The sequence below is a fragment of the Theropithecus gelada genome, chromosome 4, assembly GCF_003255815.1.
Source record: "Theropithecus gelada isolate Dixy chromosome 4, Tgel_1.0, whole genome shotgun sequence".
NCBI lineage: Eukaryota > Metazoa > Chordata > Mammalia > Primates > Cercopithecidae > Theropithecus > Theropithecus gelada.
The window spans coordinates 117,492,500-117,516,601 of record NC_037671.1 but is presented as its reverse complement, the minus strand read 5'-3'; the positions used below and the strand labels follow the sequence as shown (position 1 = coordinate 117,516,601).

Here is a 24,102-nt window from a genome sequence, read left to right as displayed (position 1 = left end):
TGTGTCCCCAGTGACTCTAAGGCAGGTAGACCGTGGAACTCATTTCAGAAATGTCCTCAGCAGCGTTTCTTGATCTTTCTTAAATCTCTGTCACTCTTGCTTGATACTCTATACTGCCCTCTCTGTGCATTGATAACTGTGGGTCCCTTGGTGGCTGCAAGCCACATGTGCCTTGCACCAGAAGGGGCATTGTTGTGACTGAGTCCGGATGACCTTAGGAATGAAACCCGAGCCCTCATGGGGTTAAAATTCCAGAAGGGCCTTAGTGTTTGCTGCAAAATCATCGGTGAGGAGGAAAACCCCACTGCTTTATGAATTGAATACTAACCTGGAACTGCTCCCAAATCAATTGGACTTTGGTTTCTCATTCAGAATCTTCACTGAATGTTAAGTGAGTTTTAAGATACCATTTCCATGTAAAAAGCTTATAAAGACTTGTTTGAGAGTGTACTTGGAAAAGAAACATTTTTATCCTGTCTTACATACGTAATCAAAATTAATGGCTTTTCCCCCAACCTATCTCTGCTACTTTCAGCTGTTAAATAGCCATTTGATTTAATATAGCACCCGATGACTCCCTCATTCTTCAGTGATCTTCAGCAGCTGACACCTGAATTTGTCTGCAGACAATGTGCTTTTAAAAAATTTGGCCTGCTGGTACTTTTGATGTAAATTTTATAGGGCCATCGTCTTTAGATTTTTCTTTATCAAACAAAATACTCTCTTTTTTATTATTCTTACTTACATTCTTATGATGATTAAAATATCACAGGAAATGTATGTGGTTGAGTCCATATTTACTAACTATGTTTTATGATTAGGTTCTGGCAGATGGCTCCTACCATACGTAATAAAACGTCAGAGGTGCAGCAGTAACCTCGTTATGGTGTGCATTTGAACTCAATCCTAGCACCGTGCTAGGTCCCAAGGCACATCCTTTTTTCTTTACTTTCTTTATCTTATTCTTTTTATTGTTAAACTTTCTTTAGTTCTATTTTTAATTTGTGCATTTTTGTTATTTGGAAGATATCTTTGTTAGCCACCTTGCATCTTTTCTGGAATAGACTAGGATATGTATAAATATATATCTTTAATGAACGTGAATAGAGAAAACCAACATATTTATATTGTCCAACTTTTCGTTCATTTTGATTCCCACCACCATCTTTGCATGGCTGTTGCTGTAAGCCTGTGATCTTTACTATAGCACTCTGATTTCCTGCAAGAAAAATGAAACGGAGCCCCCTTAATACCCAGTCTCCAACTCCCTAGCATTCCCTACATACAAATGCTTCCTCCCACACAGTTAGGATGTGTCTTTCTCCTTCAGATACCTGTACCGTGGGGTGCACCCCACCTTCTCTCCAACAAGGCTGTCAAAGATTCCGCTACCTCCTCACTGCCACTGAGCACCCTCCAACGTGGCTGCCACCACCAGAGGTCTTGCCAGCTCACAGCCGTAATAGTTCCTGCTCCCCCTACCTGCTCCAACCCAGCCAAGGGAAGTGTCAGAGTCAGTTCAAAGCTGGGAGAAACCCTCTTTCTCTCCACAGTGTGCTCAGTGTCAGAGCTCTGTGTGTATGTATGTGTGTGTGTGTGTACACTTCTGTTGGTAGGAGCTAATAGCCACAGTGAGTTCCCAGTCCAGCAGGGAAGAAGGTATATCTATAAAGTTTTTCTACGTAATGAAAGAATTATGCTTTCATAATCTTGTCCCACAAGTACCATGGTGATCATGGCAAAAATGCAGAACCCAAAATTTTCAACATAGTTTGTCTTCTGAAGACTTTTATTCACTGCCAAGTTTGTTCTTGATGTTTTTCTTCTAAACATTTTGTCCTCTTTGATGAAACAAGTAATTTATGGTCATTATTTCTAAAACATATTTCCCTTTTTTATGGCGATGACACCAGTGAAGGCTTTTAGACTTTTCCAGGGTGTTGCCAGGTGGCTTCTGACCACTGTCACCCACTGAAATGGCTTAATTTGAGTTTGAGGACTAGAGTCAGGCAGATACAGGTTTAAAGGCCCATATTTACTAGCATAACATTGTTAAAAGAAAACATTTTACAAAATTAGCAGAGTTTATTTGAGCAAAATATGATTCATGGATCAAGCAGTTTTCAGAATCATAAGAGGTTCAGAGAGAGCTGCACCCTGCATCATGGGCAGTATTTATAGACAGAATAGAAGGCAGGTACACAAAAAACTTCATTCCTTACAGCTCAGCTTTGCGTTCATTTGGTGTGGTCTGATCAGTCGGCAGCCTGTTATTGGCTGAAACTTAGGCCGGCTTGTGATTGCCTGAGACCCAGCTATCTTTACAAAAATTAGACTCCCAGTTAGATTTCCATTCATTCACATACTGAGTTAGGTTGTGGCTTGCTACATAACAACTCAACGTAATCTAACTTAGTTTAACAAGGAGAACTTGGCTAGTTAGTAACCTCTTCAGGGTTTTCTTGCCCACACATTGAGGGCAATGATAGCCTTCACCTTATACGGCTGGTGTGAGGGGTAAGGGGGGTCCACATGACTGAGTCCTGCCATGAGCCACGTGCCCAGCAAATGGCCCAAGGTTTTACTCCCATCGTGAGAAGAGCCACAGGGGTTTCCTCACATTCCCTGATGTCCTCACATGTCATTCTGGACTCCCCTTGGGAAGCTTTATTTCACATACTTAGAGAGAAGAACATCTTTTAAATACATGGTAGATTTTGTTTCATTTTTAGGGTTTTTTTATGCTAACTGTTGACCTTTGGAGGACACATTGTGAGCCTCTTGGTCCTAATTGCTGTATGTTTTGAGACAGATCTTGCTGATGTCTTTGGTTCCAGCCTCGCCCCCACCACTCCATCCTCTACACTGGCCAATGTGGTCTCTCTGGGGGCCTCCTGCTTCACCCTCTTCTGATACCCTCAGGATGAAGGGGGAGGAGCACAGTTCTGCCCTCCCTTTTTCCACCTCAACCCCCTGCCCACCCTCGAGAGGTTTCTCTGTTTGCTTCTATTTGTTTGTTTTTCAGACAGGGTCTTGCTCTGTCACTCAGGCTGGAATGCAGTGGCCCAATCCTGGCTCATTGTAGTCTCAGCCTCCTCAAGCAGTCCTCCCACCTCAGCCTCCTGAGTAGCTGGGACCACAGGTACACACCACCACGCCTGGCTAGTTTTTGTTGTGTTTTGTAGAGAAGAGGTTCCGCCAAGTTGCCCAGGCTCAACCTATTTGCCGATCACAACCTCCCAGTGCTTTTGTTTTTTAATACCTCCTTGTGATTTCTTGCCTGCTCTTTTAAAAGCAAGACTGGGACTCTTTAAGAGATGGTGTGTTATTTTTAAGAAATCTCTGTACCCTGGCCATGTTGTGTTATTTTTAATAAATCTCTGTACCCTGGCCATGTTGCCATCAGGAGCGTCAAAAGGACAAACAGCAGCTAAGTGAGCCCCCACCAGCGAGTGTTATGGACCCCTTTATAAGCTCTCCTCATTAGGCATTTCTGGCACCTAAAATAGATGGCTGGAAAGGTAATTAGATGCAGTTACTTGCAAAAGTCTCAGAGGCATTTTCTTCATAGTACACAAGAGGAGTCTATTAATTCGTTCTAACAAGGAAAGTTTAAATAACAACAGTTAATGGCCAATTGCTGGTGGCAACCGGGCAGACAGAATCCAGAGGCCCTGGGCTGAGCTTCCTCTTTTGCCTGGAAGGGGAAAAGATCCATGAAGACAGAGCTCCTGCATGTAATCTCTCTGGGAAGATTAAATACATACAGATTAAGGAGTTGAGAATAATTTAGTGCCAAGCTCTGTGCTAAGAATTGTAAGTCCAGTGAGTGAACAGGAGAATCCCCCAGAGATGGAGGAGATGTGAGTGTTTGGGTCCAACACCAATCAAAAAGCAATCATGCTTTTTCCTAAGTGGTTTTATGTGTTGTATAGTATGCTTGTTGTTTGTTGGGTTGTTGTAAAAAAGCGTCCCATCCCTATGGGGAGATTAGGCTGGAGCCCCAAAACAAAAATTCTACCTCTGCAGGGACTCTCAGTGTCTGGCAGCCTACAAGGAACAGGTATTGTGCTAGAATTAATTAAGCATTGCCCTCTCTGCGGCCATCTTTTGGGATGCACACATCCCTGGGAGCAGGAGCCCATCAAGCTTTCTGCACTCCAGGTGAACAGCGGTAGAGAAGCTTCCTCTGAGCAGGATGCACCTGGAGCAGCCTTGTGGATCGTGGAAGCACAGGAAGGGGACAGAGGTCCTTCAGCATCCAGTCACAGTCATGAAGTGCCACTCCCCATGGTCTGGTGCCTCTGCAGCCCCATCTCCCTCCAGCTGGCTGTTCCCACTGCCTCCACCCATGCCCCACTCCTCCACCCTGTGCCCCAGCCGTGTGATGCATCTCTGCCCAGAGCATGGCTCCAGACCCCTCACTCTCCCCCAACACCCAGCATCATCAGAGCCAGAGTTAGTAAGGGGGACACCAGCCACAGGAAACAACCTCGGATTTTAGCATGAGAGGGGAGTGGGGAAGAGAGCACTGGAAAGTCTCATGGTGGGGAAGAGAGATAAAATGTACACTATGTTTTTCAAAAGTGTAATTCTATTCACATACCAGGAAATTCTCCCTTTTAAAGTGTACAATTCAGTGGTTTTTAGTGTATTCACAAAATTTTGCTACCGGTGCCACTGTCCAATTCAAAGCATTTTCGTCACTCCAAAAGGAAACTCTGTACCCACTGACAGTCACTCCCCACATCTTCCATGACCCCCAGCGTCTGGCAACCACTAGTCTACTGTCTGTCTCTATGATTTTGCCTGTAGGAGTCTCAGCATTTCATATAAATGGAATCATACAATATGTGGCCTTTTATATCTGACTTCTCTTACTCAGCATCATGTGTTCAGGGTCTGTCCATGTTGTAGGAGGTATCAGTTCATTTCTTTCTATGGCAGAATACTATTCCTCATTTGCATAGGGATGATCTTTCTTTTTCTTTTTCTTTAATTATTATTATTATTATTTTTTGAGTCTGAGTCTCACTCTGTCGCCCAGACTGGAGTGCAGTGGTGCGATCTCGGCTGACTGCAAGCTCCGCCTCCCAGATTCACGCCATTCTCCTGCCTCAGTCTCCCAAGTAGCTGGGACTACAGGCGCCCACACCACACCCAGCTATTTTTTGGTATTTTTAGTAGAGACGGGGTTTCACCGTGTTATTCACAATGGTCTTATCTCCTGACCTTGTGATCCGCCGGCCTCAGCCTCCCAAAGTGCTGGAATTACAAGTGTGAACCACTACACCTGCCTTTTTTTTTTTTTTTTTTTCTTTTTGAGACGGAATCTCTCTCTGTCACCCAGGCTGGAATGCAGTGGCACGACCTCAACTTACTGCAACCTCCACCTCCCGGGTTCAAGCAGTTCTCATGCCTCAGCCTCCTGAGTAGCTGGGATTACGGGCATGCCCCTGACACCTGGCTAATTTTTTAATTTTTAGTAGAGATGGAGTTTCACCATGTTGGCCAGGCTGGTCTCGAACTCTTGGCCTGGCCTCAAGTGATCCATCCGTCTAGGCCTCCCAAAGTGCTGGGATTACAGGTATGAGCCTTTTAATGTCCAGCTGCCTGTACCCAACTCCCACCCTTAAAAAAAATGCTTATGCTTAAAATAGTGACATTGTATAGACATACCACACTTATTTCATGGGCAGTTCAGTTGTCTCCGCTTTTGGGTTATTATGAATAATGCTACGAATATTTCTATACAAGACTTTAGGGACATATCTTGAGTATACACCTAGGAGTGGAATTTCTGGGTCATATAGTAACTCTATGTTTAACTTTTTGAGGAGCTGCCAAACTGTTTTCCAAAGTGGATGCACCATTTTACATTCCACCAGCAATGCAGGAGGCTTCCAGTGTCTTTGTGTCCTTGCCAACATTTGTCATTGTTCATCTTTTTTATTATAGTCAGCCAAGTGGCTATAAAGAGGTGTCTCATTGTGATTACTCCATGTTTTTTAATCAGTGTTTAAAGGGTTAACATGTTCTGTGTTTCAGGGATATAAGCAAAACGCTAGAGTCTCTTCCTAATTATTTTTAGTTACAGTTTTAAGAAAAATAGGCCTCAGCCGGGCTCTCGCCTGTAGCCCCAGCACTTCGGGAGGCCGAGGCGGGCAGATCACAAGGTGAGGAGATCGAGATCATCGTGGCTAAAATGGTGAAATCCCATCTCTACTAAAAATACAAAAAATCAGCTGAGCATGGTGGCGGGAGCCTGTAGTTCCAGCTACTCGGGAGACCAAGGCAGGAGAATGGCATGAACCCGGGAGGCGGAGCTTGCAGTGAGCCGAGATGGTGCCACTGCACTCCAGCCTGGGCGACAGAGCAAGACTCCATCTCAAAAAAAAAAAAAAGAATAATAGGCTTCGAATGAGTTAGGAAGAGATTCTCCTCTCTTCCCAGCTGACACAGCCTCATAAAAGTATGACTTGGTCCGTACATGGCATCTCTTTGCTAAGAAAAAGGCCTCTATTCCAACCTCAGACTGGGTGCAGCTCCTCGCCCAGGATCAGGGATTGGCCAGTAGGGTGTGGTCAGAATTTTAGCACCCCCCCCCACTCCTGCAGTGCCTTTGTCCAGGGCAAGACTTAGATATACAACTGTACCTGGATTGTAGTTGATGGCTTGGAAGCCAGATAGGCCAGGGTTCCTGTTTTCAGCTGGGCTGAGGGCTCTGACATTGGACAAGGGATTTAATGCCCCTGGACCTCAGTTTCCTCATCAGTAAATAATATTCATAATAATTCCTTCTGATGACTATAGCCCTCTTATGGTATTGTGATGATTCAATGAAATGAACTTTATAAAGCAGCTGGTCTAAGACCTGACAAATCCAAGTACTTACTAAACAGTAGTTAATTTTATGTCTTATCCTAAGGGACTTGGCACAGGTATTATTTGCTCTAGAAGATGGGTCAGCAAACTGTGACCCATAGGCCACATCAGCATAATATTTTACCTCCCACAAGCTAAGAATTGTTTTGACGTTTTTTAAAGGGTTGTAATCAAAACAAAGTAGACGTGACCTAAGTTTCCTGATTCTTGGTCTAGGCCATTCTCTGACAGCCCCTCATCCCTGCCCTGCCCACCCCCACTTCAGGGCTAGATATCCCTACTCATCGGTCCCTTGTCACCTTGTACTTATCTCTGACATAGCCCTTTTCACAAAGAAATCCCTAGGAGACAGTCACCAGCTTCTCCATCACTGATCCTCGGGCACACAGTAGGAAGTTAGCAGTTATGAGTTCAGGGAATGAAAGGGGAGTCGGGGAGAAGAGGGCACTGAAGACAGTTTTGCCAGCCACACAGTTTTGCTGAAGTCCTAAAGGGAGGGCAGACTGGCACTTGGCTTTGGCCCTCCTCCTGTGCATTGCATTTGAGCAGAACAATGCCCTTGCCCCAATTGTATCCCCAGACACGTTAGTGTGGAGGGACACTCTGAATTTCCCCTAAGCTGTCACATGTGGGCTGGACTTCCCAGGAACACATTTCTTGGTAATTCACAACTCCCTTCCGGAGAAGAAACTTGGCCTGTGGGTAACGGACCCCAACTCAATAGCTCTTCGGCCCCTCCTGGAAAGACACAGCGTTCTCAGCCAGGCTGCATGAGTTCAGGATTTGCATTCTCTTGGATGGGGCTGGGCTGAGAGAAGGTGGAATGCGTGTTTTTGAGATTCTAAATAAGAAAAGCAGGCGTGACTATGCCTGCTTGATTCTATTACTTTGGGGCATTTTCAAAGAATTTCTTGTCTCCACTTATTTTTCTAATATTCATGTTTATGTTGAATTCCTCATGCAGAAACTGATGCATTGCTTTTACCCCAGAGCTTTCACTGACGTTTGATGGAATTAGCTGTGCAAACGCTGCTGACATGATATGCCCTCCTGTTTTGGTTCCTTCTGTACGAAACATGATTTTTACAATGAACTTGAACTTGAACTCTGTGTGTATGAGAGAAAAAGGAGACTGATTTGTGGCCTGACTACTTGCCCCTATAAAAAAGTCCAGAAGAGCCCACCAATTAAATCACGTAAGATGAAGGTAGGACAGCAACTGTCTGAGGGGAGCAGATGTTTAAGGTGCTTCCAGCAATCTAAGTTGAGCAGTTTACAAAAGCAGGCACAAGCTTTTTCAACAGATAAGCAACAACTTTAAAAAGAAAGGGACAAATGCAGATGAAAGATTTGCAACTCACAATGACTTTTAAACTTTCTACAAAAAAAAGAAAGAAGAAAAAGAGAGAAAAAATCTTTAAAGTTTATAGTAGTAGGTTTTCTCCAACGGTTGCCAATGTATAGGTTGTTTGCAAACATTGCCCAGTGGAAGAAAGGGGGGAATATTTCCAAGTCACGATTCTAAACATGTAATGTCAAAGCCTACTAAATATTACTCCTCTTGAATCTTCAAAGGAGTTGTTTACGAATTCCTGAAAAATAAAATTGCATTTCCGCCCTTGGACGCAAGTGACCCTTTGGTCACTCCCCATGATGATTGGAAGAACATAGTTTAACCTTGAGAGCAACTCATACAACTAGGTCAAAAGTTGTTTATTGACCACATAATTTCCAGGTGCAAGATATGTGGAGTTTTTAATGCACTTACACTAAAATTACACAGGGCTGAAGGATTATTTAGCTGTACTTCTGAGCAAATGAGTGTGGTTGTTATTGTTGTTTTAAGCAGACCACATACGTTCACAGAAGGGAGCCTTTACCATGACCCAGCGGATTACAAAAACTACAGTGAGTGACTTTGACAGCTTGTGAGTAGAGAAATATATTTATAACAAACATTTCTTCTTCTCCAGCTACCGTTGGCTTCCAACCATAAATATTTTATAAACTACCCCCAGAAATGTTTAATGACAGACTTTTAAAGTAGTTGAAGAAAGAAAGCAGCATACTTTATGAGATCCTTTCCACTGACATATTTTGATCATTGATACAGCATTTTGAAGCTAATAGTGCTGTTACTACAATGTCAGTGTACTACAGGATCAAAAGGAATGATATGAGACCTAGAACTCTTTTCACTGTGAGTGCACTTGATTTTGATTTTCTCAGAGGGTAATACCTGTGGCCATTTAAAAAATGAATAAAATAAGCAAAAAAATTAAAAAGAGAAAGGCCTATATCAGAAATGCATTGGGCTAAAAGAAACAGAAAACTTGACAAGAGGGACCCAAACAAGTGGAGAGCCCTGTTTATTTCATGCATTAAGCAGTCCAGGTCTGGTGTGGTGGCACTGTGATATCACTGGGGTCTACCTCTTATCTTTGTTCTCTGTCCTCATTAGCTTGCAGATCTCGGCTTGTAGCATGGCCCTCATGCTTCTTGCCTTGTGGTCACAGGATTGCTTCTGCAACTCTAGGCATGGTGTCTGTGTTCCAGGGAGGAGAAGAGAATGGAAAGTCAAGGCAGAGGACTGAAAAACGATGCCAGAGGAATCTATCATTAAAAGATTGCCCAAGAGGCCAACTCAGCAGTGTTTATTTATAGCTCATTCATTTGTTGAATGAATGGACAGAACTTGCTCACTCTATCACTCCCAACTTCAAGTGAGTCTAAGGTGACTATTTTTAGCTGGGCATATTGTTACCTAGAAGGTCCTGGTTCCTTTAGGAAGAGAGGAAAGTAGGTATTAGGTAAGCAACTAGCAGAATCTGCTATAGGGCGTTGTCATTTCAAAATATTCTGTATAGTTAGTAATAGGTTTGAAAAAATGTTTTTTTCATATTGAAGGTGAGGACTCTGTGGGGATGAAAGAAAGCAATTAGCAATACAGTAATAGGGTATATTTACCTTCTGAGTTTAAAATATTATCTGAAGATGTTACTGCTGGAGCATGGTAAGAATTCATTCATCATTCAGTTGTCCTTACATCCATGTTATGTATTGAGCTAAGTACAGTTGCAAAGAGAGAGAACAAAACAGAGAGAGAGAGAGAGAGAGAGAGAGAGAGAGAAAGGGGGGGGAAGAGGAGGAGGAGGACCAGTGGGAGGGAGGAAGGGAAAAATCACAGAAATACATTAAAGTCGTGGCCTTCCCATAGCCTTATAGGCTAATGAGTTCATCAGGTTAGCATAACTGGTGAAAAAACAGTGATATAAACCACCCTACCACTAATTGCTATAGTTGAACAAACTTTCTTTGGATTTTCTGGTAGCCAAGGAAAAATGGGGCCATAAATGGTTACGTTGTTCTCATTTTCCATGAGAAGAAGAAATAATACAGTCATTTGTCATACAGTGTAGTGGATTACAGAGCATGAGTTTTGGCTTGAGTACCAGCTCTGGAATAGACCTTGAACAAGTTATTTAATCCCCCTAATTCCCAGCCTTCTTTAATATGGGAACACTAGTACTCGTGGTTGAGAGGTCATTTTACAGATTAAGTGAGATATTGCATGAAAGGCACCACCAAATTAAGAGCCCTGGGATGAGAAAAAAAAAAAAATGAGAAAGATAGAAGACAATATGCTCAATGACATCCCCATTCCAAAACAGAACTGGATTGTGAGATGCCCTATCGTATGGTGTCCCTTGACAGCCGCCAAGGATATGATGCCAAAATGTCACTCAGTAAAGCAGCTCTAGATGGGGCCAAGGAGTTATGCTTCAATAGACAGCTTTTTGATGGTTCAACTTGGACCAAGACTAAAAATTCAAAATGTACAGAGAAATGGATGGAGTCTGTGTCCTCAAACAATCTTCCTTACTTATGACGTCTTTCAGCCAGCCCTTTGATAGGCATGAGCAGCTCTCCAGCCAAGGGTGCAGTCCCTGGTGAAGGCCTGGAGGGGAGGTATTTGTGTCACTGGTGGAGGATGAGCTCCTGCACTACAATGACATAGGTTGGACAGTGGCCTTACCCAGACTCTGACCCAAGTGAGTGCTCAACCCATCACTAGGAATTTTTCTTTTACTCTATTGCCCCAGGGCAACTACAGTCTGAGATCAGCAATAGACTCTTAAAACCTGGGGCTCTTGCCCTCATTTGAAACTTCTGTTTCCTTCATTTGTTTCTTTAACTAAACTCTCCTGGTGAGGATTTTCTTATTGCTTAGTCAGGCCCAACTTCTCGACCATTATAGGGGAAGTCAGAAATGTTATATCCATCCAGTGAGTCTAGCTGTAGAGACAATTGTGGCTCTACAAACTGTCTTTCTCTTTTCCTCTTTCTATCAGATCGCAAAATCCCAAGAGATGGAAAATATCTGTATCCATTTTATAAAAATATTTTTTGAATAATGATATATTTTATTTAGCACTGTTTGATAGCCTGAATGTAATAACAGTTTCTTATAGGAAATGGGGTTCCCTCAGCCATCCTGGTGGAGATTTCTGAAAAATCTGTTTACCTGGGATCAGGTGACAAATGAAAGCAAAAACCAGCCGGTAGATACTGTGGAAAAGAACATTCCATGATCAGATCTATGCTGGTGGCTTGCGTCTAGATTCCATGCCACATTTGTTCAAAATTAATTCATTTATGAAAAAGGTATACTTGTGAAAAGCCCCCAGTATGTAGGCAGTTAAGACATAATTTCATCTGAGAGCAATTTAAATGTCTTATTGCCATCTCGAGCTAAAAATGCCTTATGCTTTCTGGATTCTTGTGTGGAGTTAATCTCCCAGCTCAGGTTCACCTTGTTGCTAATTCTCCATCTCATTTCAGTGTGTGGGAAGCAATGTCATTTTATGTAGAAAGGAATGTATTTCATCTCTCCTCTTCTCCAGCTATCAGCAAATCTATGCCTAGGGCAGCGAGCAGCTGTGGGGATATGGATAGGACACAGCCATGGATCCTTCGTGCATGTTGAGAATGTCCTTGGTGTTTGCCGCTCTTACTCCCTTTTCTGTAGATGAGGAATGGAGATTTTCATGAACAGGTGTTTGAAGAATCAAGTACAACAGGGCCTTTGAGTGGTGGGGCACAGCAGACCCTACTGGTTACTTACCCCATATCCATTCTCCCGCAGCCTCCCCATCTTTAGCAGAAATCTGACTTGTTCAATTTTACCCTAAGAGGAAGGCAGTTCCATCCCCAGCTCACAAGTGAGTTCTGATTAATCTAAGCCTAGCACGGTTGTCTTATTTCCTTTGCTCCTGGCTAGTTGAGATGTACACTGGTAGCTTAGACCAAGTCAACAGAACGTGAGAAATTTTCTCAGGGCCTTCTAGGTAGGATTTTCAGATCTTAAAGGAAGCACCCAGGAAAGGTAGTCTCTTCTTGTCCCAGACTTTGTAATTCTGCATGGGATGGCCGGAACTGCAGCAGCTGTCATGAAGCATGAGAAAAACTAGTCTGAGGAAAATGCTGACATTTCCAGGATGGAAGAGCGAGATGGAACAAAAACATGGAGTGATGCCTAAAACCTCCATACCTAAGGACTTTCGTTTTGTAAGAGAATATATTTTCCCATTTATTTATTTATGAGAGAATGCATTCTCTTTACTGGTTGAGTTGCATTGGATTTTTCGTTACCTACAGATACAAGCATCCTCGTGTTGATACATGCAGATGTAACATAAAGCAGAGAAGTTCTTTAGCCATGTTTAACCCAGTTGTTCTTGAGCTGCAACTCAGTTGTCCTGCTGTGTTGCTATGCTCAGTACGTATGAGGGGCAACACTAGGCCAGAGAGTTGATGAATTTTTTTATGGTGTGTTTTCCTTGCATATCATACGTGCAACACACAGACACACACACAACGTGAAAAATGCCAGGAAGCCAATTCCACATAGCCAAATCAAACATGGGAGGGGGTCTAGAAAGTTTCGTATTAATGCAAATCAGTAAGAATTGGGTAGGTGTACTTTGCAAAGGAAAAATGGCTATCCCTTTGAAGCCATACAATTTCTAGAGATACCAAGACTCCGTTCAAATGCTGTGTTCTCTGTGACCCTTTCCCTGAGTTCTCAAGGCCAAGCTGATCACCCCTTCTGTTCTCTTGACACTGTGTGCATATCTCTAGTGGGACGCATACCGCATGGTACTGGTGCAAGCAGTGTCAGTGTCAGTGTCAGTGTTCGATTCCCTTGTTAGATTGTGAGTTCTTACAGGGCAAGAGACTTGTTATAACCTTTGTTGTATTCACTTATTCAACAATTATTTATTGAGTGCCTACTATGTGCCAGGCATTGAGCTGAACACTGAAGATACAATAGTCGGGAAAAGCAGATGTGGCCTCTGCAGTCATGGAGTGTAAAGTCTAGTGAGACAGACAATCAAATAATTACAAATAATTACAATCAAATAATTACAAATAAGTCAACCAATTTCTTATGCCTAACCAAGTGACTAGCACACAGTAAGTGCTCAATAATTACTTGCTGAATTTAGTTACAGAATTTTCACTATTCCATGCAGCCTTTTATCTTCCTGGAAGCTAGCCTAAGTTCATATGACAGTGCAAAGCCTCCTAGGGGAAAGAGAGGTGAAGCCCCCACATGCAGGCTATTTTCAAGCGTCTGTTTGTGTTGCACTTACTAATGTCTAATGGCCAAAACAAGTCATGTGGCCAGTCTAGAGGGCCATGTGGAAGGAAGTTACATGGTGCAGGGATAGGAAGAGGTGTGACAGGTCGGGGGCCATTATTGTACTAATCTGCCACACTATTTTAAATTGTGGGTTATGTTATATAAACCTAAAACTCAGCTAAGAGATTTAAACAATGATCATTTGAGTCTAAGAATAAGTTTCTCAGTACAATTCACACTCAAGAAACTAACATTTGATTCAGACATTTCAAATGGAAAGTAATGATGTGATTCACAGCAGTATATTCAAGCTTTTGGTCTTAAAATCTTTGCACAGTGCTTTGATGAGAGAGGAGTATTGGCAGCCACGTGTGGCTGTTTCCCCAGCATTTACTGTTTACAATGAGGGCAGTCTTTTCTTCTGAGGGTTGTAATGAGAATAACGGACTGTTTCCCCCCTAACATCCAGAGAAGACCATTCTAAATCGAGTGGTTGGCCCATGCCAACAATATCTGCTCTAAATTATGAATCCTCCAATCAATAGTCAATACTTCTCCCCTATTTGTATAATAACAAATGAGTTTTGAGTTGAGATTGGGCTCAGGGTATAAATTATTAACTAAAACAAAATAGGATAAACATAGAGAAATGAAACAACTTTAGAGCAGACCCTTAAACCTTAGAAGTCTGTATAAACAAAAGTGTCTGTGCATGTTTTACTTGGAGATTTGTGTGATTAAACAAATATCTGTTACAGATCTGAATGGAGAGTCAAACTAAGTGTGTGGGTCTGGTGGAGAGATTATCTATTCAAATGCATTTTTGTAATTCCGTACTCTGGTCCAAAAGTTAATGTAAAAAGCCAGTCAAATTGATTAATACTAAAAATGGAACAACTGCAGTTCTAGAACTAATTTGAGGACCCTGCTACTTTCATCCTCAGAGTTTGTCTAATAAGGACTTTTGGACGACTGAATACATAGCATGTAAGAAAGTGTTAGAAATGGCTGGAAGTCTGATGTGACCACAACAATATTACTCATAATGTCTTTGATCACAACAAAAACATACAGGGCACATCCGCATGCATAACAGATGTTCACAGGAAGATGAGGTTAAATAGAACTTCCACATCCACATGGGTTTCTCCATTTAATTTTTATCATAAAAGCCATGGAGAAGTTGAAAGGCTCTTAGAAGAGTGGACAGAAGCCGCCAAACACTAGTGAAGTAGGGCTACCATGTGTATGCAGAAGCAAGACAAGTCCCACTTGGAAATATGCCTTCAGGAAAGTTTAGCCTTGCAGACTCGCACTTTCCCGTTGTGCTTACATGTCATGTGTGTGGCATGTGGATTTCATTTCTCTTTCCCTCAGACGTACAAGGATTCCGTGGATTCCTATGGAACAAACTGAAGTTTGAATTTTAGAAACTGTAACATTCTTGGCTGAGCGTGGTGGCTCACGCCTATAATCCCAGCACTTTGGAAGCCGAGGCAGGTGAATCACTTGAGGCCAGGAGTTCGAGACCAGCCTGGCCAACAGGGTGAAATCCTGTCTGTAATAAAAATATAAAAATTAGCTGGATATGATGCTGTGCGCCTGTAATCCCAGCTGTTCTGGAGGCTGAGGAATGAGAATCACTGGAGGCCGGGAGACAGAGGTAGCAATGAGCCGAGATTGTGCCACTGCACTCCAGCCTGGGCAGCAAAGCAAGACCTTGTCTCAAAAAAAAAAAGGAAACTGTAACGTTCTGTGGTAATGAGATGCCCAGTTTATGGACTTCTTTTTGCCCATTATTTGTGTACTGACCAAAGAAGCTTAAAGGGTACTGCGGCATTAAAAGTGAATCTCTTTTTTCCTCCTATGTATATTTTCTTCACATTTGTTAATTTGAAATTTGAAAATATTCATCTTTTGGTCTATGGCATTGATAGCATTCACCAGTGTCACCTGAAATTAGAGTTCCTACTCAAACTGGAAGTCTTGTATTTTTTTCCTGAAGCACTCTTCAAGGATCCAACTATGGCAGCTTAATCATCACATCCAAAAAATGACTTGTAGCTCCTTGTGAAAATTGCTTCTTCATATGAAAATTCTGGTACAGTATGCAGGGTACTGTGTTCTGGGAATAGCATAGCGATGATATGCATTATGGAGATAACAGGACATTAGGTATACAGAATGGGATGAATATTTAGAAGTGCAGGATGCCACTCAGATAACCCTGTGGTCTTCCGTAAACGTTGCGTAGCCCTCAGTTAACATATGGCACGCAGCCAGGGAGGAGCCTTGGGAATCATTAGGTTCAGTACCCTCAATCTATACTTGAGGAAACTTTGACTTAGAGAAGTTGTTCAGGATCATTTGCTCAAGTCACTCAACTGCTTAGAGTGATAAAGCCAAGGGGAATGCCAGAGTTTCATGACTTTCAGTCCAGGGAACCTTTGACTTCAACAAATATTTTCTTCTGTAGCGTAGCAAATCAGGAGTTCCAAATATTATGAATGTTAAGAAAAAATTGGTAGATTTTCTTATAGTTTTAAGAGATAACCAAAAGGGCATCCTTTATAATAATAGATACGACAGCATTGGTTCTACAACACTTACTGTAATAGTATTTTCATCCCAGTAGTCTAGTCTGTACTCTTTATTAATTATCCACTATGTACGTAACAGATAGATTCTTTTTATTAATTATCCACTATGCACATAACAGACTCAGATGGACTTGTAAATGATGTATGGCTATATTTATTTTTCTGTAGGTAGCATCACACATGGAGTTGTTTCAAGTGGGACCAGGGCAAGAGAAGAAAGCCAAAGGTTCAGATTTGGCATGGCTCTTGGAGAAGATGGGCCTGTACAATGAGAAGCACGCAGGATGTCATTTGAGAGTTGTGGATGGAAAGAGCCTTCTGTTCAGGAGGATTACAATGAGGGGAAATAGAATTCTGAGATGGGTTCTGTGTATTTCCTCCCCTAGAATGGAGGAAAGGAGACTGGGAGCAGGAGAGATGATAGTAATTAGAAAACAGATGCGTGTGGCAGAACAGCTCAGATGGTTTGATGGGCAAAGGCCAGTGAGAATCACTGCCGAGTTCTGGGAGGCTCCGGTGATGATCTCAAAATGGGAAGCTTGAAATGATTAAAACTGTGGAAAGGAAGAGGAAGATAAAGGTAGATTTATTATGCGACAAGCCCAAACAAGAATAGGACAGCCAAGGTTTCCAAAATAAAACTGGGAACGCCCGTGGAGCTGGAACCCATGTCATAAGCACAAATTACTGGAACTTTGTTTTTTCTCTTTCTTTAATGAATATATTCCACAAGGAAACACAGTGAAATCTAGTTTTAACTTTAAGGCATTTTCCAGATTATATCTTGGTAGCGATATAGATTGAAAATTAATAATTTAATAGCTTCAGAAGAAAATATCATTAATTAGGTTATAACCTAACTTTCCCCTTTTTATAGGTGAGGAAACTGGGGCTCAAGGATGTGAAGTGACTGGCTCCTAGCACCACAGCGTCCTAGGAACTCTGTAACATGAGGATTCCCTGAGTGGATTGAAACTGCTCACAGTCATATGGGCAGGGAGGAACAGAACTGTGCCTGAATTCAGGCCTCGCACAGCCCTGGCTGTGACTCTTTTGAGCGTTAGTTTGATTAACCATGAAATGAAGTTGCTGAAAAATCATGAAGTGCAGTTTTATTCATCAAGCAAAGTCAGTTCACAGTCTGTGTAATATTCGTGCTAAGAGTCTAATGCTTTGAAAGCATTTAGTATAAATTTCAGTTAACCTCCACATTCAGTTAACCAGCCTACCTGTTCTCTAACCAGCCTGGGAGAGTGTGAGCATACTTATGAGGTGAATTATGACTGGTAAATGTGAGTGGAGCTCATCAATACAGTGAGACCCCAGGAAGACACAACAGTGCCCTTTGCCGCAGCTCCCCTCCAGGATCACGCAGGCAACCTTCTCCCCAGCCTTAATCCCTCAGAAGGCTGCAAGGACCCACTCAGCCACTGAATACAGAAAGCTGGGAGTCCTCTATGACAGCACTTCCTCAAAGCTGATGGAGGTGGCAGAGGGCCCTGGTGAGCTTTTTAGAGAGAGACTCCTGACTGTCATCCTAGCCTTTGTGATTCAGTTCATCTTAGAGCGGGGCCCAGAAATCTACATTTTTAAAGGTTCTATGAGGAATTTGCATATACAGTTATTTGGGAACCACAGCTTGTACTATATTAAGTATCATTTTGCAGAGACTTAAAAGCAGCGCCGATGTTAATTCTTCCAACGTTACCGATCCCCAGAAGGGCCCTATAGACTCTGGGTCTCAGACTATGAAAGTCTTGGTCCAGACCGCCTTTACTTTTTACCTAGAAAGCCTTCCTTCTCTTCTCCCCAGTTCAAACCAGGGCTAAGCTATTGAACTTGTGCATGTCATCTGGTGGTGGTTACTGTCGTGCTCAGGATCTTGGAAAGACTTCTGTTTATTTGGCATGCTCCACACAGGCCTGTCAGGCTCTGGGGATTTGTGGCATTTGCAGAACTTACAAGGCAGGCAGCATAAAAATATATAATTCATAGAATGAAAGATTTTGGAGGCCCCTTCACTTTTACAAATTGGCCATAAAATAGAAATCACAGACATAACATTCACATAACCGCAGTTGCCAAGAATGAAGAATCACTTGGGGGAGGGAGAGGGTGCTTGAGGAGTTTCACGTATGCTTCTCTATAGGGCACCTAAAAAAAGAGTGAGTGTTCAACCTCTGTGTGCAAATGATGGTAGGAACATTAAAGTAGAGGATAGAGTTCTCTGCCTGACAATTGCAAATATCTCTTAAGGATAACGAAGATTTCGAGATTGATCCTAAGACGTCTTTAAAAGTCTTTTCACAGTGATTGAGTTTATCGTTTGAAGACATTTGCTTGTCCTGATAGCCATTCCAAATATATTTAGGATTTTGTATACATTTTACTGTAACTTACTGCTTCCTGGTTTTTTCCTTTCCCAGTGGAAGCAGTTGACAATATTTGAGGCAGCTGTCCACTTTGACTGCCTGTGATATATCAGGGGAAGGAAGGAAGGGAAAAGTATACATCCTGCCACTTTCTTCTCCCATTAGCTGCGTTGACACTCTGGGCTTCCATTAGCTTTCTAGAAAAAGTCCTTAGGAAGGAGAGAGAGGCTAGTCTGTCCCTGTCAGTTCCACTTAAGCTTTCTGGGGACTTGAGTCACAGCTGAGTGATGGCTGATAATACTGGTTGTGATCGTTGACTGTTGAAAAATAGTGTATTTAATGAGGTTAGATATATGCAAGACATAAAAAAGGAAAGAATATCTCTGTCACAGAAGTCAAACTAAAAATTCTCTTCACAATTTGATTTGTATATTAAAGAAGTGTCATCTTAGGAGTCAGGAGAACCAAGAGCTGGATTTTCGTGGTTATGTGTCACTCTAGCTTTGTGACCTTGAAGATGCCAAATGATATTTCTGGGCTTCAGTTTACTCATGTAAAACTAATTATAATATCTACATAGTGTAAAGGAAAATTTTATCCAAATTAAACACAGATTGGGCTGGAGATGGTGGTGATAGAGGGTGATAGTTGTGGCGGGGGTTGGTGGTGGTGTTGAATGAATGGATTACTCTAAATTGCTTCTGGACCTCAAACTTCATTATGCTAGGAATCTGTGATCTATGGGGACTATATCCGATATCAACACATTGATTTAGCTGCTTAATTCAGCAAGTTTCAATGCATTACATAGGTTCTTTTAGAAAACGATTAAAAACCCCCCTAAATTTCAGACAGGTTTACTTAGGTTTGTGGTAGTGCATGAAACTCACAAGGCTGATTCCAGAAATTTTAGTGAAAACACATTTCCTGCTTTTATGTTCATATCATGTAGGTGTGTATTGGTATTTAGAGAAATGATAGAAGTACAGTCACAGTGAGGATGTTAAGTCCTCCTTTATCTTAAGTTGTTATCATAGACCCAGCTGCAGAGATGATACAGGATTTTTTGTTCTTATGTAAGTGTTCTTTTTAAATAAAACAAAATTTTAAACTATTAGTTGGAAGCTTGCCACAAACTAATAAAACAATTAGAATTAACATCTTTTAAAAAATGAATTACCCAATAGCCTAAAGGTAAATAACATCTTTGGTTATTAGTAAAAAGAATAAGATAGATACTAACCCTGCTACTGTGCTGATTACCAAACAATTCAGGAGAGATTAAGTGATTTCACCCAAGTTTTCTAGGTAAGTGCCTCAGTTATTCACTTAAATTGTCCAAGAGGCACCTGTACTCTTGTAATAAAGTACTTACCTATGTGGTAACTCACATCTTCTAGGTCATTAATTCAGATGTAACAAATTCTTCCTGGCTGTTCAGTAATGTGCTATGAGGCAGAAAAAAAATGCACCTACCCAATTGTTGTACAGTTTGTTTCTATGGAGGAATTAAACTCTGAGTTTATGTTGGCAGCTCTGTCGTAGCCATAATTTCATACCCCACCTGGTTGTAATGGAAAGTTCCACTTATAAATGCTATTTGTATCTTTAAACTAAACATGAAACCTAATTCAGCCTTCCTGATCATAACCTTGTAGCCAAGAATGTAATTTATTTTTCTGAATATCTGGACTTCTGTAATAGTTGCCAATGAACAGACTTTTGAAGTACTCACTGATTAAACCATAAGTAACAATGACCTATTAAAATGACCGTCTTTTTATTTTCTCTGATGACTTTGAAAAGCATTTGGTCCGATAAAGCAGCTGTATTTGAAGATTCTCTTGGTTTCACGTTTTAGTGGAATCATTGTGTTAATTAGTGTTAAGCAGCACATTAAATTTCTCAGAGCGGTTAGGACTAATTCAGTGTCTGTTTAGGCTCTTTATGTACAAAGCATGTTCTAGGCACTGTGAGGACACGTAGTAGACTGGCCCTCAAGAAACAAGGTATTACTCATAAGAAAAAAAATACATAATGGAAAAACTGCACCAAAATGGCATGTGACTGGTTGTTAAGTGAATGATACAGATATTATTTTATTCCAGCGACGACTAGCCTTTAAGCTTCAAATTTATTAAATGCTAACTCTGCATAAAAATATTTCAGGAAAATTAAAATAACCTATAATTGCAAAGGCAAAAATTCAAATGGCCTACCATAGTATATTTACATTTGCAGTATATTTGTGATTTTATACTGTGCTTCATTATTTAGTTTTAAGCTTTTTAAAATAACCTTCTGTTATGAGTATGTGCTAAATGAAGGAATCCTTTGATTATTATCAATTGTTGATCAATGCTGAGCATTCAAAATGGAGAAATATCTTTATTGCAGATACAAATAATTATAGATGCTTTTCATAATAGCTATGAAAATATATAATAAAGTAGATAATAGTATAAATAGTAGATAACAGTATATCAAAATAGATAAAAAGTAGTATATCAAGATATAAGAAGTAGATAATAGTATATAAAAATCACTATCCACTAGGCAATTAGAAAGGAAAAATAAAGGAAAGGCATTCATATTGGAAAGGAAGAAGTAAAACTTCTCTATTAGAACATAGCATGATCTTATTGTAGAAAATCCTAAAGAATCCACACACAAAAAAACTATTGGAATTAATAAATGAGTTCAGCAAGATTGTGGAATATAAGATCAATGTAGAAAAATCAATTGTCAATAATCAGTCCAAAATGAAACTAAGAGAAGAATTCTATTTGTAACGATATCAAAAAGAACAAATTCAGCAAAGCAGTATAAGGCATGAACAATGAAAATAAAACATCAAAGAAATGAATTAAAGGAGAACTAAATAAGTAGGAAGACATCCATGTTCATGGATGGGAAGCCAATGTTGTTAAGGTGGCTGTCGTAATCAAATTTATCTACAGATTCAATGCAGTCCTTATCGTAATCTCAACTACTTTTTTGGGCGGATATTAGCAAGCTGACCCTAAAGTTCACATGGAAATGCAAAGGACACAGAGTAGCCAAAAACAAGGAAATGCAAAGGACACAGAGTAGCCAAAAACAATCTTGAAAAAGAACAAAACTGGAGGGACTTACCCTTCCCTTCCCAGTTTCAAAACTTATAACAAAGCTATAACACTGTGTGGTACTGACCTGAGGATAAACATATAGAGTAAGAGGATAGAATTGAGAATCCAGAAATAATAATGACCTCAAATACACTTATGAATTTTTGACAAGGGTACTAAACGGCCAAGTGGGGAAAGCATAGGAAGAGTAGTCTTTTCAACAAATGGTGCTGTGACAATTGGATATTTGCATGCAAAAGAATGAAGTTAGACAACTAACTCACACCACACACAAAAGTAACTTAAAATAGATCAAAGACCTAAATGTTAGAAATAAAACTATAAAACCCTCAGGAGGAAATATAAATGTATATCTTTACGATCTTAGATTAGGCAATAGTTTCTTAGATATGACAACAACCAAAGAAAATTTAGATAAATTGGACTCAGTCAAAATGAAAAACTTCTGTGCTTCAAAGGACACCATAAAGAAAATGAAAAGACAATTCACAGGATGGGAGAAAATATTTGCAGATTATGTGTTTGCGAATCCAGAATGTATATACAGAACTCTTAAAATGAAATAATAAAAAGACAATTTGTAAATGGATGATGGGTTTGAATAGACATTTCTCCAAAGAAAATATACAAATGGCCAATAAGCACATGAAAAAATTCTCAACATCATTAGTCGTAGGGAAATGCAAATCAAAATCACAATGAGATACCACTTCACAGTCAGGAGGATGGGTATAATAAACAACCAAAAAGACAGTAACAGGTCAGGTGTGGTGACTCATGCCTGTAATCCCAGCACTTTGTGAGGCCGAGGCCAGCAGATTGCTTGAGCTCAGGAATTTGAGACCAGCTTGGGCAACATGATGAAACCCTATCTCTACCAAAAAAAATTTGCAAAATTAGCCAATCATGGTGGTGTGTGCCTTTAGTCCCAGCTACTTGGGAAGCTAAGGTGGGAGGATCACATAAGCCCAGGAGACAGACGTTGCAGTGAGCCCAGGATCATGCCAGTGCACTCTAGCCTGGGCAAAAGCGCAAGAGCCTGTCTTAAAAAATATATATATATATATATATCAATAACAAGTGTTGGCAAGGATGTGCAGAAATTAGAACCCTCATATGTTGTTGGTAGGAATATAAAATAGTACAGCTGTATTGAAAATGGTTTAGCAGTCCTTCAAAAAAATTAAACATAGGGTTACCATATGATCCAGCAATTCCACTCCTAGGTATATACCCAAGAGAATCAGAAACATGTCCACACAAAAATTCATACATAAATATGCATAGCAGCATTATTTATAGTGGCCAAAAAGTGGAAACAATCCACTTGTCCATCAGCTGACAAGTGTATAAACAAAATATGGTATATCGATACAATGTGATATTAATATTATTATATCCATAGAAAGGAATGAAGTATTGTCTCATACTACAACAATGGAGGAGCCTGGAAAGACATTATTCTGAGTAAAAGAAGCCAGATACAAAAGGCTCATACTGTGTGATTCCATTTATAGGAAATGTCCAGACTCCTATAGGCAAAACCATAGAGACAGAAAGTATATCAGTGGTTTCCAGGGTCCAGGGGCAATGGTGAAAATGGAAAGTGACTGCAAATGGGTGCAGGGTTTCTTTTGGGGCTGATGAAATCACGTTCTGGAATTAGATAGCTGTGACGATTGCAAACTTTGTGAATATACTAAATGCTATCGAAGTGTGCATTTGTAAAGAGTAAATTTTATAGTGAATTACATCTCAGTTTTGAAAATTACCTTATTTGTTCTTGATCACGCTATAAATTAAGGTGTTCTCATAAAGCATAAGCTTGCAAAAAATATTGTCATTAAGGAGCATATTTATGTATTTTGTTTTTAAAAAGAAACAAAACAAGTTTGATAATCAATCTTAGAGACTGCATGAAATTTCACCAGTGCAGAGAGATAACAAGACCAACATTTCTCTCATTATGTCATGAAGATAAATATAGTTTATCACTTCTGGTGAACTGATGTACATCCTTTTTATTAACCTGATTATAGGCCTTTTTCACTCAGATTTATTATATCAAACAGTGATTGTTCTGAAATTGAGGGAAGAATCATAAGTATTTCCATACAGACGTTTCATGTTTCTTCTCTTGTTGTTTTTTCCAGGTACTGCCTTTCCCAAGCCAGGTGGTGTACAACAGAGTAGGCAAGTGTGGGAGCCGTACTGTGGTCTTGCTTCTGAGAATCCTGTCGGAGAAGCACGGATTTAATTTGGTCACATCAGACATTCACAACAAAACCAGGCTTACTAAAAATGAACAAGTAAGTTGACTTTGCCCATTGTTGAACTGTATTTTGCTTCAGCTCATTTGTGTAACTAATGGGTGCCTTGCAGGTCATTCTTCAGACTCCTGATGAATGAATACCAGAGTTTTGATTTCATGCTGTATTTTGGCCAGAGTGTGGAAGGAAATTTAAGTTAAG

At 40.7% G+C, this 24,102-nt stretch overlaps 1 protein-coding gene across 1 annotated transcript in view; it reads left to right on the top strand.

Moving 5' to 3' along the window:
* Window positions 1–24,102, top strand: part of UST (uronyl 2-sulfotransferase) — a 316,689-nt gene that overhangs the window by 158,229 nt on the left and 134,358 nt on the right. Inside the window, exon 3 of the mRNA XM_025384091.1 lies at window positions 23,785–23,940. Within this exon, the coding sequence (XP_025239876.1) occupies window positions 23,785–23,940 (156 nt within the window). The remainder of the gene's footprint in view (window positions 1–23,784; window positions 23,941–24,102) is intronic.